The 18640-nt window shown below is 53.1% G+C and overlaps 1 protein-coding gene and 1 pseudogene across 3 annotated transcripts; both read right to left on the bottom strand.

Moving 5' to 3' along the window:
- Positions 1–1115: 1115 nt before the first annotated feature.
- On the bottom strand, positions 1116–12174 carry IL34 (interleukin 34). 3 transcript variants are annotated; one of them, XR_004682850.1, is made up of 7 exons: positions 12092–12174; positions 6561–6694; positions 5465–5542; positions 5016–5177; positions 2789–2924; positions 2047–2551; positions 1116–1893 (listed from the first exon to the last, which is right to left on the bottom strand). XR_004682850.1 is itself a non-coding variant. In XM_035024812.1 (6 exons), exons 1-6 carry the CDS (start codon positions 12117–12119, stop codon positions 2379–2381), a joined length of 711 nt encoding a protein of 236 aa, XP_034880703.1. In that variant the 5' UTR covers positions 12120–12174; the 3' UTR covers positions 1116–2378. The 3 variants fall into 3 exon arrangements, 2 of the variants coding, with proteins under 2 accessions (XP_034880703.1, XP_034880704.1); XM_035024812.1 differs by having other exon boundaries at positions 1116–2551; XM_035024813.1 differs by having other exon boundaries at positions 1116–2551; positions 5016–5174.
- Positions 12175–15556: 3382 nt separating this feature from the next.
- LOC118023589 lies at positions 15557–16623 on the bottom strand (annotated as a pseudogene).
- Positions 16624–18640: the final 2017 nt, after the last annotated feature.

Raw genomic sequence — 18640 nt, 5'->3', positions numbered from 1 at the left:
GGACTGTGTGTGGGGACAGGGTGGACAGTACAGGGTGTCCGAGAGTGCCTGAGGGACAAGGGTCCTCACAGTGGCCTGGTGGGCCCATGGCAGGAGGAGGAGGGCCACATTGGCTTCCCCAAAGCCAAAATAAGGTTGGAGAGGGCCAGGGTGGGGGGGCAGGCAGCAGGTCTCCTTGGATGGGGCTGGGGTGCGGTCCAGGGAGCTTGGCTTTGACTCTCTGTTGCCAGAGGAGATGCCATCCTGGTGCAGTCCCCTCGGAGTCCAGTCCTGTGCTGGCAGTGGGTGCAGGGTGGGGGTGCCCGCCAACTCGAAGCAGGTAGAAGCAGGTGCGTCTAGGGCGAGTGGAAGGCTTCCTGTTGTCCTGCAGGCCAGCAGAGAGGGTGGCCGGGCTCAGAGGGCAGAGGGACCACAGGGTGGGCTGGGGGGGTGGGGCTCCCGAGGTCAGGAGAGCAGGCTTTTCCTGGTCTGGATGGGATGGGGTTGGGTCTGAGTCTCAGCGCCAGGCTGGAGCTCCTGGTAGTTCTGCAGGGAACCGGGATCCAAGCAGGGTGGTCAGGCAGGTCTGGGGAATCAAGGCAGCCCCTGGGTGGATGGAGCCCCCCCAGGCTCCCAAGGGCAGACGGAGAATGGTATCTGTAAGTTGCTAGGTCTGAGAACAGCCTTGCTGAACGCTCCAGCCAACCGGAGAGCCCAGGTTAGGGTGCCTGGAGAGAGGGCCCAGGCGAGGGAGGGCCTGAAGAGGCCGGGAGGGCAGGTGGCCCATTGGGGAAGGCCCGGGATGGGGTTTACACTGCCCCTTCCCCGCAGGGCTGTGCTGGCGTTTACCTGGTGGGTGGAGGGAGTAAGATGCAGGATGTGTGATGTTAGCAGGGTAAGGGGTGGAGGGGTGGCTTGGGAGGCCCAAGGAGGGGGTGGGCATGGCAGAGCCACCCCGCCTCCAGGCTCAGGCCTCCTCCCAGCCACCCCAGGGTTGTACATAACTCCCCCATTCCCTTGACCACCTATCTATCTGTCTCCCATTTAGTGACCACCTCTTAGGCCCACCCCCTTGGGATCCGAGCCAACCATCCCGCATCACAAACTTTGGTTTGGGGGACTTCTTCGTGTTTTTGTTTTTTTTTTTTTTCATTTGTACAGAGAAATATTCTTTTCAAAAGCGTCTTTTGACTGAAGTAACTTTTCTGGTGCTGTTGTTAACTTGTTCCTTTTTTTAATTTATTTCCCCACCCGGTCTCCCCTCCTGGTTCCTACTCACCCTTTCTTCCCTCCCCACCTCCCCCCCATCCCATCTGACCCATTTTGTTTTTCTTTTCTTTCTGTCCGTTTTTGGATAAATTCTCCTCGCCTCCCTGCCCCTTCCACCCCCCCCCCCCCCCCGATTGAAATAGTCACTGCTACGAGTAACAAATGCACTGTGAAGACTCCAGTATTAATAAAGTTGTACTGTAATTAACAGCCCTGCCTCCGCCTGGCTCCCTGCACCGCTGCTCCCGGCCCTGTCCTGCCCCAGAGCCGGCCTGGGGAGCACGGGGTCCGTGTTGCAGGGGCAGGAGGGGCCGGGTCTTGTGCCAGGACCCATGCTTTTGAACACCTCCACTCTGTCCTGGCCCCGTGGAGCCAGGGAGGGCGACCAGGGGACACAGAGGAAGACCTCCCTGACCCCCTGAACCCCTCGGTCTGGCTCTCTGCGGCCCCAGCCACTAGGGCAGGCCTGGAAGAAACTCAGGCCCTCGAATACTGTTTCCAGGCCGCCAGGTAAGGCTTCATCCATTCCAAATCCCAGTGTTGAGACCCAAGCCCCAGGGCCCGACCAGCCCACCCCTGCTCCTGCATCCTACCCTTGACCAGCTGGAACTGGAACTTGGAGGCTCGCTGCCCTCTGGGGTTCACCTTTGCAGACGCAAACCAAACCAAAACAAGCAAGTGTTTAATAGAAAATATAAGAGGAACTGGAAGAGCATCCACTGTGGCAAGACGTGGTGTGGGGCTTCCTGCCCTCTCCCCATGCTCACCCCCCACCCCCCCACCCGGCACAGTTTTCACCTCTGCAGGCCACGGGAGACGCTCAGCGCCACCTCCAGGCAAGGGAGGCAGCCCAGGTGGTGCAGGAAGGGGAGGAGAACTTTGTCCACGTTCAGGTGCCCCCAGGCCCCCGCTGCTCCAGGTGAGACCAGGTGAGGTACAGAATGCGGGAAGCCGAACCCTTCTCAGGCACAGAATCCCCTCAAAGGAAAAACACTCTCCTGGGGGGGAAGGGGGGGGCTCCTCACCACTGCCCAGACAAGTCTCAGGCTCAACCAAACTGCGGGAGAACCTCCCGCTGCCCCACACAGGCTGCTCGGGCCAAGAGGCCTCGGCCTGTGCCCTCAGCAGCTTCACTGAGCCGGGGGTCCGGGCGTGGATCCCGGGGAGTGGGGCAGGGAGATAGGGGGCCTCTGGGACAGAGGGTATAGCCGGGTAGCCACGCACTGTGATGAGGGCTCTGGGCTGTGGGGCTGAGAGCTCGGCACCTCACAGTCCTGCCAATTTAGGACGGAACTTTGTTTACCTGCAGGAAACAGGAAAAAAAAAAAAAAAAAAAACTGCAGGAGTGGTCAACAGCCCCCCTCATTCCCAGACCAAGCCCCATTGTTCTTGTCCCTGTACCTGGGGCCCATCTTGGCTTTCCGAAATGCCCTATAACCCTGGGGAGTGGAGGACATGCCCCGGAGGGTCCTCGTCTGCTCAGTGACCCTGCGTCTGAAGCCCGGTGTCCTGCCCCCAGCCCCCCCTACTTGTTCCTTACAGCAAGAACAGTACAGCAGTTCCATGACCCGGAAGCAGTTGTCCAGGAGGGCTTTGGGTCGCACCAGCTTCAGGCTTAGCCTCGGGCCACTCAGGAGTGACACTACCGCGTCCACCTTGGGGCCGACCTCCACATCCTGGAAGGGAGGAGACCGTCAGGACCATGGGTGCCACCCACCCCCAACCCCAGTGAAAAGGCAGGGCCATATCCCAGGAGAAGCCTGGAAACTGCCCTGCGTGGAGCTGCACAAACCATGGAGGCAGGGGACTGTGACCGGGGGCCTATGGGTAATTTCTCTCCTTCCTTACCTGGGAGGGTCCCCCTCAACAACCCTCACCCAGGCCCATCATCACAGAGGCTCCTCTTTTTCCATCTTTGGAAAAATGATTGTAGGGGGCATCCTTGCTGTTCTAGCCCAGGCCCGGCCACCCGCACACAAGGAGTCCTGGGCCCGGGAGACTGTCCTTCAGGATTCAAAGATCTCCACTGCCTGCAGGGAACAAGACAAAGGACCTGTGAGGGCCGTATCATGAGGACACCTGGGTGCCAGGCACCCCGGGCCGGGCCAGTCTCCAGCTCCAAACTCAGGGTGCTTCTCTCCATAGTACTTAACAACGGGGCACGGTGCGGGGAGCAGGCAGGCACACTTGGGGGACGGAGCAGGGGGCCAGAGCTGGTGCAGGAGACATGGCCTAGAAAGGAAATGTGGGGCCTGAGCCAAGCAAAGACCTTCCTAAAGGGAGCGTACTGGGTTAAAATGTCTGTCCCCTTAATCCCCCCTCCAAAAAAACTACATCCAGCCCTGGGACCTGTGAACATGACCCTATTTGGAAATAGGACATTGGCAGATGTAATTAAGGATCTCCAGATGAGATCAATTTGAATGTAGGGTGTGCCCTAAATCCAATGACTGGCATCCTTATAAGAGGCGATGCTAGAGGGAAAGGCCATGTGAGGGTGGAGGCAGAGGTTGGAGTGACATGGCCACAAGCCAACAAGAGTAGCAGCCAGCAGAAGCGGGGAAGAAACAGGAAGGGTCCCTGCTCCCTAGAACCTTCGGAAACAGCATGGCCTTGCTGATATACCCTGGGTGCAGGGTTTCCGGCTCCAGGTCTGCGGCAAGAGAATTTCCATATTCCGCCACCAGTAAGTGGTCATTTCTCACAACAACCCAAAAAAGCCAGTCTACAAAGGCTTGGAAAGAGAAGTGAGTGTGGCAGGAGGGAGGAGGGGCCTGTCCCGTGGCCCACTCCCTGGCAGGGAGAACCCACTGCGCACCAGATGCTGGGCATATTTGGAGCGGGGCACAGACCATTAACTCTGAGAAAGAAGACAAGACTTAAAGCTGGTTAAATCTGAACTCTCCCAAGAGCTCAGAGTCGGGCTCTCACCAGGAAAACCAAGGATGCAAAACTGTCTCTTCAGGTCAGCTCCAACTCACATTGCCCATGGGCACGAAAGCGCCACCAAGGAGACCACTGGGCCTCCGCCCAAGCCAGAGCCTCCCCAGAACTCCCAGCAGCCGTGGGCTCCTAAACCCTAGTGTCCCCCGCAGCCCCCAGCTCTGACTGGGCAGCTGGGGGGGGGGGCTCCCCGGGGAAGGCTCCTACTGCAGGAGTAGGGCAAAATGGGAGTGGGCGGAGGGGTCCTGCAGTACACCCATGGCCTGCATGGGCTCACACTAATCTGTGAGTTTACTCTGCAGGCTTTTTAGAGGACACATCCCTGAGGCCTCAGATCAATCCTATGGGGCAGGCAATGATCAGGAACCTCTATTATTATTACCTGAAGTCCATAGTTCACTTTGTGCTGTACATGCGATGGACTTTGACACAAACAGGATATTACAGTGTCCTGGAGAAGCACTTCATTATACTCTAAAAACCTCCTTTGTTCAACCTTCCACCTATTCATACTTCCTCCCCTCTCCCCCAAAAAAGAAACCTCCAGAAACAAAGCCACAGGGTTCCATGACTTACCTGGGATCCAGAGCAAGAGAGACAGAGCCCAGAGTATCCCCTGCCCCCAGCCCAGGCCACCCACTGGGCACTGGCCATCTCTTCCTCTCAATCGTTTTTCCTACACCCTTCAGGACCTGCTGAAACTTTCCATGTGTTCAAATCCTCCCTCAACCATCCTTGGCCACCGTGCACCCATGCGCACACCCCACCACACACACACACACCCCGCAGCTGAACACACACACACACACACCCGCAGCTCTCACCATGAGGCTTTGCTGCACGTCCAGCAGCAGCGTATGGACCTCCTCCAGGTACTTCCAGGATGGGTGGCCCTCGAGCAGCACTTCCTGCACCGACTCAGTAGCGCTGAGGCTCACCCAGACCCACAGGTACCGCAGTTCCTGCTGGCTGACCCGGGCCTTCTGCTGTGGGGACAGGAGACATCACTGAAGCCCACAGACACGGGTCTCTGGGCCCTCCCTGCCACTGCTCTGACCACCCCCCACCCAACGTGGCCCCACAGAGAGAGCAGAGCATGGGCATCCACGGTGGCCAGGGAGCAACCTTGGGCCTCAGCCGAGGGCAGGCTTGCTCGTGGAGCTGGGAAATGCCCCCTGGCAGCAGGACCTGCCAAGACCAATGTGCCTCTCAGGCTGGGTCCATGGGGTGTCCCAGGAGGCAGGGGTCTCCCAGCCCAGGAGGGGATTCTCACCAGCCTGGTGATGTTGGCCCTTCTGAGCACCCCCTCATAAGGCACGCTGACCCTGTAGTTGATGGGGAAGTAGTGTTTCTGGGGAAGTACAAGAAGAAACCATGAGGTCAGAGTCAGAAATGGCTCAGGCTCCCCCAGCTCCCAGACAGTCTGATGTAGGAGAGGGCCAAGGACCAGCCCTTTGATACCAGAGGTGGCCTTCTAGAGAGAATATGCACCCAGCTCCCCACGGGAATAACGACAGCTCTCTTTCCTCTGGGGCACAGAGAAGGCTGAAACCAAACGTGGAGTTCCTATGATGGCAGAAATTTCATGCCAAGAAGTGGTTGAGGGACCTGCTACCCCCAGAGTAGTATATTCTTTGGAGGTGAGGAAGACTACCTTAAGTAAGATTACTCTAAACTTATTATGGTGCTGGTTGCAGAACTCTGCCAATAGGGGCACCTGGGTGGCTCAGTCGCTGAGCATCTGCCTTCGGCTCAGGTCATGGTCCCAGGGTCCTGGGATCGAGCCCCGCATTAGGCTCCCTGCTCAGCGGGAAGCCTGCTTCTCCCTCTCCCACTCCCCCCTCCTTGTGTTCCTACTCTCCCTGTGTCTCTGTCACATAAATAAAATCTTAAAAAAAAAAAAAAACCTCTGCCAATAGACTGAAAACCACGGAGTTGTACACTTAGACAGGTGAATAGTACGGTATGTGAAGGACATCTCAGTAAAGCTGTCAAGAAAAGAAAAAAGTCTTCCAGAGCCACAGTGGCCCATGGGCTTCTCTACCCTACACAAAGGGGTGCACATTCCAACTTCTAGGTCCTTATCTGCCCAGCTGGTAATAAGTGCCTGGGGTTCCCCCCAAGGCTTTCTGGAATCCACTCCTGAGTCACAGGGTGAGCGCCATGGAGAGGCAGGATCAAAGGTCAGATCAAGTAGCAGGGGTGGGGGGCCCTGGGGACGGCCAGCAGGGAGGGCACGGTTGGTGCGGGCCAGGCGGAGAAAGGGGCCCTGGGCTCAGGGCTGACACGGAGCCAGGGCGGGGCCTGGGGGCCTACACCCTGTGAGCCCAGGAGCTTGGGCAGGGGACACAGCGGGTACCCACGGTTACCATGTACTGCAGACGGTTCCTATACTGCAGCTTGTCCCGCAGAAAGCCAGTGACGGCGCACTCCTCGGTCTGGGTCAAGGGCCACATCTCCAAACCCCCGTTCCCCAAGGCCATGCCAAGGAGGATCCCGAGATCTGTGGGCCGAACCCAACAGCAACACATGAGCACCCCACGCCGCCTGGGTGTGTAAAGCTGTGCGCGTGTGCCCTCCCTTTTCCCAGCCATGGGAGGGGCGGAGGCGCAGAGCGCTGGGGAGGCCTTCCCCCCACCAGGGTCCAGGCTCACACAGCAAGGCCAGGCGAGCACGAGCAGTCCGGCCAGTGCAGCCCTGCCCCCAGCCAGCAGAGCCCGCCCCGCAGTCCCATCCTGAGGTTGGTGTCCAGTCTCCTCCCCACTCCTGCCCCATGGGGCAGGCACAACCTCCTTTCCAGGGCAACCTCGGCCCCCATCCCCTTTAGGGCTGGAGTGTCCTCAAAGCCTGGGTCTGCATTTCCATCTGGGGATTCAGGAGTCCTGGATGCTCGTTCCCACTCTACAAATGACTCTTGAGTGACCGGAGCCAATTGCCTCCCTGCTGTAACTGATCTTGGCTTCCCCCTCAGATGTACAAATCATTGCAGCCCTTCCAATGCGCTCACTCTGGGGAAGCCAACCAAGCTCAGGCTGCCACTGCTCCCTCCCCGCGAACGAGCTGCCGCCTTCTGAACATTACCAGCTTTCACCACTGGGGGTCACTGTGACTTCAAAAACAGCTTTTGTGATTTCCCGAAACTGAACACACTTACAAAAAATACCTGAGGAGGGGCACCTGTGTGTGGCTCAGTCGTTAAGCGTCTGCCTTCAGCTCAGGCCATGATCCCAGCGTCCTGGGATCAAGCCTCATATCGGGCTCCCTGCTAAGTGGGAAGCCTGCTTCTCCCTCTCCCACTCCCCCTGCTTGTGTATCTCTCTCTGTCAAATAAATAAATAATCTTTAAAAAAAAAAAAACCTGAGGAGTTGCAAAAAATATGAACAAGCATCAAGCTCATCAGAGCAGAAAGAAAACATAGATGGGCAGGAGGTGTATCCAACAAAAATCAAACTCACCAATAAACGTAAATATATATATATATATTATCAAAAATGGAAATTGGGTGTTGTTTTTTTAATTTCATTTTATGACACTTGGTGCCGGCGAAGTAGTGAGGCTCTTATCCTGGAAAGCAATTTGGCAATTTTTATTATTAGTGGACTTAATAATGTCCACACCCTTTGACCCAATAAGCCTTGAAAATTTTCACATCCTTTGACCTACTGTGGAGCACCTGGGTGGCGCAGTCTGACTCTTGGTTTCAGCTCAGTTCCTGATCTCAGGGCTGTGAGATCAAGCCCAGCATCAGGCTCCATACTCATCAGGGAGTCGGCTTGGGACTCTCTCTCCCTCTCCCTCTGCGCCTCCCCACCCCTCACTCTCTCTCTCAAATAAATAATCTTTAAAAAATATTAATAAACAGGGGCGCCTGAGTGGCTCAGTTGGTTAAGCATCTGCCTTTGGCTCAGGTCATGATCCCAGGGTCCTGGGATCGAGCCCCGCATCGGGCTCCCTGCTCAGCGGGGAGCCTGCGTCTCCCTCTCCCTCTGCCTGCCGCTCCCCTGCTTGTGCTGTCAAATAAATAAAATCTTTAAAAAAAAATAGTTTAAAAATAATAATTTTTCATTCTTTGATCCACTGAACTCATTTTTAGGCATAAGCCTGAAGGAAAACAAGAGCCATCACCAAAAGATTCGTGGACAAAGAGTCCTGTAGCAGAATTCTCTTATACGAATAACAATCTGTAAACGGCCCACATGTTCATTAATGAATGTAGCCAATAAAAACCACATTGTCCAAGAATGCTTATGGTATGCTTACGTGATAAGAAAAGTACTCATGATATGCTTAGTAAAGTCTTAAAAAGCATGACTCAACACCTCTCCTCTGGGCGCACAGCGGGACGTGAATTACCCAGGTCTGCATGTGCACGGGAAACGCCGTGCGAGTGGTGGAAGGAAAGGCACCAAATCTCTGTGGGAGATTTTTACGTTCTTTGTATTTTGTAGGACATACTTTATACTCTACAATCAATACAATCAATATCCAAATTACTGTCACAGTCAAAAGCAATAATTTGTTTTTGCTTTTCTTTCCTTTTTTTTTCCCCTCCCAAAAATACCCAGGCAAGCCATTATCTCCTTGCCCCACCCCCGGTTCCCAGTAGGCGTCACTGACCGGACTTTCTCCCTCACCTCCCTGGAACTTAGGGAGACTTCTGTTCTTACTCCCTCACTGGCCTGGGCCTGCTCCTGGGCACCTCTCCTCCTCCTCCGCCCTGCTGCCAGGCCTTTGCTCTGGCTGGACTCTCACCCGGAGCGTGCTAGGCAGCCTCAAGCCCTGTTCCGAGGGGGACAAGGAGGACGCGCTGCAGCCCACAAGCCCTTCCTCCCAGAGAAGGGCTATTTTTCAAGTTTGCAAATTTGCAACCCGTCTTGCATTTCCTCTCTCTTGTCTCTTCCCAAGCGCTTGCCCCCGGTATTTGGACAAAAGAACAGATAAACAGATACTGAGCCAGTGTTTCTGCCTGCTTCCTATCTTGTCTCTAAGTCATTAAGCTCCTCAGCTTGGCACCCCTGCAGACCGAGATCATTCCTGGTTTACAGTTTTTGCTCACACTTTGCCTTGGCCCTCGGTATCCTCCGGCATGGCAGACCTCTTTCAAGGCCTCACCAAGACGCCTTCCCCCACCCCCCGCCAGGCTCTCCCCTGCCTGAACCAGTCCCCACAGTCTCGTCTCTAGCACCATCTGTCCACCTCACTCATTATCTAGACTGGACAACTTGGCCCCTAGTGAGTGAGTCCCTAATGCAGCGAACCACAGCATGGTCTTGTTTACTGAGCACTTTGGGGGTTCATCTTGAACAAGGAATCAGGAGCATGCATCTGAATCTTCTGGAAAGCTGGTTAAGGCCCAGAGTGTCTGATTCAGGAAGTCTGGGGTGGGCCCAGAGAGTCTATTTCTAGCAAGTTCCCCGGTGCTGCTGCTGCCGCTGGTCTGGGGACTACACTTTGAGAACCACTGACCTCCAGAGACAGTTGCAAACTGGTGTCCCAAGGGCCACAGCTGGTTCACAGAGATTTCACATAAAAATCTGAATTTGCAACTTGTCTTCAAAAATCAGTATCTCTGTCCACACTTGGCCTTCCTTCCCATGGGGCAGTCACCCCTGCCTGCCCATGTGACCCCTGAAGTCCTACCCTCGCTGCCCTCACCCCTGTCCTGACAACTTTGGCTCCTAGCAGGGAACGAGTCATAGAAAGCCACCGCGTGCCAGCCTGGCATGCATGGGCTCTGCCAGAAACCTTGTCCGTGGGTCATCTGCCTTCCCCCACACCCAGACTTCCTTTAGATCTGCACACTGACCGCCAACTCCAAATTTAAGCCCCTTTTCAGCTGCCTCCACCCCAAGAAACAGGCCAGCAAGCCGGTGACCATGGGGCCTCACAGTGGCTCTGCTCCTCAGAGAGCCCCATGGCCGTGCACCCCCGACCCCGGAAGGGCGCCACTCTTGCCCCCTCGCCCTCCAGAAAGAAGACACCTCCAAGACAGAAGAGGAGGCTGAAGAAAGAGCAAGTGAGGAAGGGGCTCCCTTCCCGGGTCTCTGGCTGGGAGGGGGAGGGGCTGCACCTGTCCTGGGGACAGCCCCCTTGTGCAGGGACAAATGGGGCTTGTTCACCACCCCACCCACAGTGACTGAATCTAAACCTGTGCAGAGGGTTGAATAGCATCCCCCTGAAAATCCTTGTTCGCCCAGAGCTTCAGATGTGACCTTATTTGGAAATGGGGTCTTTGCAGACAACATCAAGGCCCACCCTAAATCCAGTGACCAGGTGTCCTCATAAGAGAAGGAGAGGACACAGAGACATGCAGAGTGTCAGGAGGAGACAGACACAGACCGGGGCGATGACACCACAAACCATGGACTGCCAGGTGCCAATAGAAGCAGGAAGAGGCAGAAAGGAGCCTCCCCTACAGCTTCGGAGGAGGCGTGGCCCTGCCCACACCTTAATTTTAGACTTCTGGCCTCCAGACCTGGGACAGAATAATCTTCTGCTGTTTTAAGTCACCGAGTTTATGGCAGCCCATCCTTCCCCAGCATCCAGCCCCTTTACGAGTCCCTGACCTGCAGCTCTCCCTGCCTCCCTCCCCACAGCCCATCCTTGCCAGCGCCTGCAGTCAGCCTCCACCATGCCTTCCGTTCTGGCCCCACGTCCATCTCTGGAACAGACCCTCATCACTCCCTGCCCAAAAGGTTGCGACAGCACGGCCAGCAAGTAGCACAGACTGATCTTCCGAAAGTAGAGTAACTCCCAGTCACAACCCCATCCCCTGATCTTGAACCTTCCAGAGCTCCCTGCTGTCTCATGAACTGGCCTTTACGGCCTCCACCATCTGAGCCCAAACTGGCTTTCCAGCTTGGCCTCTCACGGCCCCACTGCTGAACCTTTGCTCATGCCGTTCCCTCTACCTGGGACACTGTCCTCACCTTCCCACCTTCCAAACCTTCAAAACCATTTCAAGTGGCTCCTCACCCATATTGCCCCTCTTGCTCCTCGTGACCTGGAAGCTTCCAGAACACTGGGTCTGGTCCTTCTGCCTGTTCTGAAGGCCCTGATCCTTTGCAGTCTCCCTCCACAAGGGCCAGCCTGGATCCCTTGCAGGATCAAACCCCAGACCTCATCCATGAGGCACACAGTTCCTAATGCCTAACTCGGCGCCAGGCATCGGAGAGAGGGGCGCGAGCTAGCCCAGTCCTTGTTGCCATGGCAGTAACTCTCCAGTGGGCATGTGGGAGGCACCAGAAAAATGTGCTGAATTTGAGTCAATTCAATAGAATCTTGGAGTCTGAAGGGATCTTGGTCTGGCCTCCCACCAGCAGACTTGAGAGGCTTCTAGACGCTTTCTGTCCTCATTTCAACTTGTTTTTCTTTTTACCAACAACACTGTTCGCTTTCTGCCTCTTAATTTTGTTCTATCATGGAGGGAGGGGCAGAGGAACAGGCTGCCTTCTCCGGCACCTGATGGCACTTCTGCCACGTGTCTTGGGGCCCACTTCCACGAGCTCCCACCCCCGGCTGGCCACACCCAGGGAGGCCAGAAATCCTCTCTGCCACCTCTGCCCCACCCCTGCCCGTGCACCCCAGAACTGGTGAGCCTGCGAAGGTGGTGCTGCCCCTTGCCCCCAGTGCCTGCCCCATCCCCTTGACCGCCCACTGACCATGCCAACCCAGCCTAGGACTCGTACCCCGCATGCGGGTCTGAGCTGGGGTCGGCTAGGGCCCGGGCAGAGGGTGGCAGTCCTCAGGCTGCCTCAGGAGTCCTCAGGCTGTTAAGCTGGGAAGCATCTCAACTTCTCACTGGCAGGAACGGCCCTGCTGCCGTGGTTACAGCAGAGCCTGGCTCTGGGCCAAGGCCTCCAAGGGCCGTCTCCACAGACCCCCCTCCCCGGTACTCACAGTGCAGCCAGGCGATTCCCCGGGGCATGGTGGTACGCTGCGTCCCCCAGAGAGCAGAGGCGGTGTCCCCGGCCGTGTGTCTATCCACAAAGGCCCAGGTGGGGCCTACATGGCCTCGGGTCAGCGAAGGTGGCCCAAGGCTGGGGGAGGGCTGGCCACAGAGCAGCAGCCCGGCGGGGGGGCGGCAGGTGCTCCTGGGGCAGTGCCCGCCCTTATCTGCCTGGCCGTGTGGAGGGCAGCCGGGGGGCGGCAGCTGCGAGTCCCATGGCAGCCGGGACCTGGCCTGAGACTCCGGCCTCGGGGTCTTCCCTCTCGAGCAGGAGGACAGAAGCCCCAGCAGGCCCCTCGGAATCTGGGGCCGGGTTGTGCTTTCTCTGATTTCTCCGTCTGCAGCTGCTCAGTGTGAGATCTGGCTCTGGAGGGAGAAAGGAGGAGAGAAACGGGTTATGTAAGAACAGTGCTGCCACTCAGCCATCAGCCACCAGCCACCAGCTCGGAGAGTCTGTGCATGCTGCACCCACTGCCGGCAGGGGCCCCGGGGAGAGACCGGGCGCCGGCTACTCGAGCGCACACGAGGAAGGACTTCAGAACATCCCAAGGGCAGCGCTGGTCCGGGGTGAGTTACGATGACACCAGCTGACAGCCACGGGCCTCGACAAAAGCAGGACCAAGGGATGAATGGCTGAACGCGTCCAAACAAGGAAGCTTCCTGAATGAGGTGAGGCTGCCTGCAGGTCAAGTACCTGGATGACTCAGGCTGCCGGGACATTAAAACAGCAGCTCTCTTGGTGGCTTCCTCTTGCACAAATTTCCCGGAAAGTGCTGAGTACTTCGAGTACTGAGTACTTTGAGTACTGAGCCCACCACACATCCTGGACCCCCAGACCCTGACGGAGAAGCCAAGAAAGTAAGAAATGGGGTCAGGGTCACCTTCATGGTGGTTCTAGCCCTCGAGCCCCTCCAAAATGGAGGAAATGTGTGAAAGCTGAGGAAGACACCCAGCGGGAGTGACCTGGTGACACAGGAGCTAGAGCCTTTGGGGTGGCACGGAGAAAACCAGGCTGCTCCCAGAGGCCTGGAAACAGGGCCCCTCCCCGGCAAATGAGGCCGGGCCAGTGGCCTGACAGACGTCTGCCTCAGAGAGTGGCCTTCCCCACAACTGAGAGGGCACCCTCTCTTCCTCTCTCTCTCTCCCCGCTCTCTCATGGGGGAGGGTGAGGAGATTGAGAACGTGCCTCTCCCATGCCACCCCTAGTCTACCCCATGGCTGAGAGGAGGCATGAGGAAGCTCACACAGTGAACAGGTGTGCAAGAAAGTAGATGCTAGAATGTTCTGCATAGTTCAGTTGTGAATACTGTGTTTTAAAAATATATAATCATGGGACGCTTGGGTGGCTCAGTCAGTTAAGCGGCTGCCTTCGGCCCGGGTCATGATCCCAGGGTCCTGGGATCGAGTCCCACATCGAGCTCCTTGCTCAGCAGGGAGCCTGCTTCTGTCAAATAAATAAAATCTTAAAAAAAAAAAAAAAAAATATATATATATATATATAATCACATTACTATTATTGCACATTCCCAAATCAAGAATTCCTTGTATCACCTAATACAGAATCCATGTTCAATTTTCCCCAGTTGTTTTTAAAATGTCTTTTTTTTTCTTAAGTTGCTTTGTTTGAATCGAGAGCCTAACAAAGTCCATTGGTTGATGTGTCTCTACATCTTTTTTCTTTTTTAAGATATAATTCACATGCCATAAAATTTGCCATTTTAAAGTGTATAATGCAGTGGGATTTTTTTTTTTAGTAGATTCACAAAGTTGTGCAACAATCACCCACAATCTAATTCCAGAACATCTTCATCACCCCCAAAATAAACTGTATTCATTTGCAGTCTCTGTTTATTTCCTCCCCCCACCCAACCCCTGGGGCAAGCAACCACTCATTTGCTTTCTGTCTCTATGGATTTGCTTCGCCTGGACGTTTCCTATCAATGGAGTCATACAGTATGAGGTCCTTCAGGACTGACTTCTTTCACTTAGCGTAATGTTTTCAGGGTTCATTCATCTTGTACCGTGCAATAAACTTAATGTGTCCCCCGAAGTTCCTATGTTGAAGCCCTAGCCCCCAGTGTGATGGGAGATGAGACTTTTGGGAGGTAATTAGGGTTAGATGAGATCAGAAGGGTGGGGCCCTTGTGATGGGATTTGTGACTTTATAAGAAGAGCCACCAGAGAGAGAGCTTGCTCACTCTCTGCGTGCCCCCACAGACAAGAGGTCATATGAGCACACAACGAGAAGGCGACCATCTGCAATTCAAGGAGAGAGTCCACACCAGAAACCAACCATGCTGGTACCCTGATCTCAGACCTCCAGCCTCTGGAACTATGAGCAAGTAAATTTCTGTTCTTTAAGCTACCCATCTATGGCATTTTATTATGGCAGCCCAATCAGGCGAAGACATAGTATCTGTCAGTACTTCACTCCCTTTTTTTTTTCTAATTTTTAAAATTTTTTTAAGATTTCATTTTTATCTCTATACCCAACATGAGGCTCGAACTCATGACCCTGAGGTTGAGTCACATGCTCCACCGACTGAGCCAGCCAGCCGCCCCTCACTTTTATTTTTTTTAAGGGTCAAACATTTTACTCTTAATTTTTTGCCCTTTTACAAGAGGATTTTACTGGGGTGCCTGGGTGGCTCAGTTGGTTAGGCATCCAACTCTTGATTTTGGCTCAGGTCATGATCTCAGGGTCATGGGATCAAGCCCCTCCTCAGGCTCCACGCTTAGTATGGAGTCTGCTTGTCCCTCTTCTTCTGCTCCTCCCCCTACTCTCTCTCTCTCTCTCAAAAATAAACCAATCTTGGGGCGCCTGGTGGCTCAGTCGTTAAGTGTCTGCCTTCGGCTCAGGTCATGATCCCAGGGTCCTGGGATCAAGCCCCGCATCGGGCTCCCTGCTCTGCGGAAGGCCTGCTTCTCCCTCTCCCACTCCCCCTGCTTATGTTCCCTCTCTCGCTGTGTCTCTCTGTCAAATAAATTTTTTTTAAAAAAAATAAAAAAAATAAAAAAATAAACCAATCTTTAAAAAAAAAAAGGATTTTATTTTATTATTATTTTTTAAGTAGGCTCCACACCCAATGTGGGGCTTGAACTCATGACTGAGATCAAGAGTCACACACTCTACTGACTGAGCCAGCCAGATGGGCCCCCCCCCCAACTTTTTTTTTTTTTTGGCTTTTTAAAATAAAGTTAAACAGTAAAACAAAAATTCACAAGTTGCTTCCCTGTCCATCCCCTCCCTCCCTCCCACACCCGCAGTCTTGGCACCAGCCCCCTTTCCTTCACCCACTCACACAGACCCAAGGGATCCAACGGAGAAAGCCAAAGCGCTGCAAGTACACGGAGATGCGGAGAAGAGAGGAGGTAAGCTGTGTCCACATTCAAGGTCACACTGAGCAAGTCCGCACTCTCTAGGTTCTGGATGGTTTCCTCTCATGACACAAACTGAAAAAGGAAATTCCCCAGACCAGATGCTTCAAAGCTGAAGCCCCAGCACTGCTGAAGAATGCCAAAGAAAATGTGGTTGACATCAAAGTCACCCACACCCGGGCCCTCCTCATCCAGGTCCTGTCCAGTGTCAGAGTGAGTCTTCTTCTCGGGATCAGTGAGGAGAGCAAAAGCTTGCAAAGGCTTCTCTGACTTCCTTGAACTTTTCCTCCTCCTCCTTCTGGACTTCAGCACTGGCTCTCCCGTGCCCGTCTGCGTGGCACTTCAAGGCTCGTTGCGGATAGTTTTCTTGGTCTCCTCCTCAGAGGCATTCATGTCCACTCCCAGAAACTTGTAGTAAACTTTCCTTGCTTTTCTTCAGCACCAGCTGTGTGGTGTTTTAGGAGCTGTGCATGTTCTTATGTTTTCTCCGTCTGATACACCTTTCCACAGTCCCGTACTGCTTTTTCAAATTGTTCCGTATCCACGTAACACTGAGCTTTTCCCAAGGAGGCTTTTAATTAAGTGGAATCAAGCTTCACTGCATTTGTGCAATCTTCTATTGCACCATCTAGTCTCCTAAGCTTGGAATGATCTATACCCCAGTTACAGTAGAATTCAGCATTTGTTTTTATATTGTTGGGGGTCTGTCCCCAGGGCTTCTGTGTATAGTTCATACGCCAGCTTGTAATTTCCTTCTTCTTGCTCTGCTTTAAGTGCTTTGGCATTTCTGCAAGCAAGGGAGGCATTTCTGGGGTCAGGGGCCATCTCGAGAGCCTGTCCAAAAAAAAAAAAACTGTACTACCTTCTCAATACGGTCTTCCTAATAACGGCAGAGACCTCATACATACAGAGCATGGCCATTGGTGGAATGTCACTGGCTGCAGACCGTGCTTCTGGATAATGACCCAGCATCACTAAATATTCTGCTTTGGTGATTTTGAAGCAATGGCAGGCAGGGCAATGCGGATACACCACATTTTCCCTAACCATTCATCAGTTGATGGACATTAGGGTTGTTTTCACCGGGGCGGAGGCGGGGGGGGGGCGCTAATACAAATTATATTGCTATGAACACTCCTGTACAAGTCTTTGTGTGGACATAGGTTTTTTTCCTTGGGTATGTTCCCAGGAATGGGGATGCCGGGTCATGTGCTTAATCTATGTTTAACTTTCTGAGGAACCAAGCTGTTTTCCAAAGCAGCTACACCATTTTATATTTATATATCCCATCCACAGTGAATGAGTGTTCTGATTTCTCCACATTCTTGTCAATGTTTGTTATTATCTTTTTATTATTATTATTATTATTATTATACCCATCAGTGGGTGTGAAATGGTATCTCATGTGGTTTTTACTTGCATTTTCCTGATGACTAGAGATACTGAGCATCTTTTCATGTCCTTACTGGCCATTTGTATATCCTCTTTGGAGAAATGTCTATTCAAGTCCTTTACCCATCTTCTAATTAGTTCTTTTTTTAAGATTTTATTTTATTTATTTATTTTTTTAAAGATTTTATTTATTTGAGAGAGAGAGAATGAGAGAGAGCACATGAGAGGGGGGAGGGTTGGAAGGAGAAGCAGACTCCCTGCAGAGCAGGGAGCCCGATGCGGGACTCGATCCAGGGACTCCAGGATCATGACCTGAGTCGAAGGCAGTCACTTAACCAACTGAGCCACCCAGGCGCCCTAAGATTTTATTTTTTTAAGATTTTATTTATTTGACAGAGAGAGACACAGCGAGAGAGGGAACACAAGCAGGGGGAGTGGGAGAGGGAGAAGCAGGATTCCTGTGGAGCAGGGAGCCCAATGCGGGGCTCGATCCCAGGACCCTGAGATCATGACCTGAGCCGAAGGCAGACGCTTAACGACTGAGCCACCCAGGCACCCCAGGATTTTATTTCTTTTTAAAGATCTTATTTATTTGACAGAGAAAGAGAGAGCAAAAGAGGGAACATAAGCAGGGGGAATGGGGGAGGGAGAAGCAGGCTTCCCGTTGAGCAGGGAGCCCGATGGAGGGCTCAATCCCAGGACCCTGGGATCATGACCTGAGCCAAAGGCAGATGCTTAATGACTGAGCCACCCAGGCGCCCTAAGATTTTATTTTTAAGTAATCTCAACACCCAATGTGGGGCTTCAACTCACAACCCTGAGACCAAGAGTCCCATGCTCCACTAACTGAGCCAGCCGGGCACCCCCATCTTTTTTTTTTTTTTTTTTTTTTTTAGTTTTAACAGTTCTATTTTTCTTTAAAGTATTTTATTTATTTACTTGAGAGAGAGAGAGAGCACAGAGGGAGAGGGAGAAGTAGACCCCCACTGAGCAAGAAGCCTGATGCAAAGCTCAATTCCAGGACCCTGGGATCACAACCCAAGCCAAAGGCAGACACTTAACCAACTTAGCCACCCAGGCACCCCGAGTTGTAACAGTTCTTAATACATTCTGGGTACTAGACTCTTATTAGATATATGATTTGTAGAAAAAACACAGTCTCTTCAACAAATGGTGTTGGGAAAATTGGACAGCCTCATGCAGAAAAATGAAACTGGACCATTTCCTTACACCATACACAAAAATGGACTCAATGGATCAAAGACCTAAATGTGACACAGGAATCCATCAAAATCCTTAAGGATAACATAGGCAGCAACCTCTTCAACCTCGGCTGCAGCAACTTCTGGCTAGACACGTCTCCAAAGGCAAGGGAAACAAAAGCAAAAATGAACTATTGGGACTTCATCAAGATAAAAAGCTTTTGCACAGCAAAGGAAATAGTCAACAAAACCAAAAGACAATTGACACAATAGGAGAAGATATTTGCAAATGACATATATCAGATAAAGGGCTAGTATCCAAAATCTATGAAGAACTTATGAAACACAACACCCAAAGAATAAATAATCAAGAAATGGGCAGAAGACATGAACAGACATTTATGCAAAGAAGACATCCAAATGGCCAACAGACACATGAAAAAGTGCTCAACATCACTTGGCATCGGGGAAATACAAATTAAAACCACAAAGAGATACCACCTCACACCAGTCAGAATGGCTAAAATT

The sequence above is a fragment of the Mirounga leonina genome, unplaced genomic scaffold, assembly GCF_011800145.1.
Source record: "Mirounga leonina isolate KUSES-001 unplaced genomic scaffold, KU_Mleo_1.0 Mir_180, whole genome shotgun sequence".
NCBI lineage: Eukaryota > Metazoa > Chordata > Mammalia > Carnivora > Phocidae > Mirounga > Mirounga leonina.
This window is presented reverse-complemented; position numbering and strand designations above follow the sequence as displayed.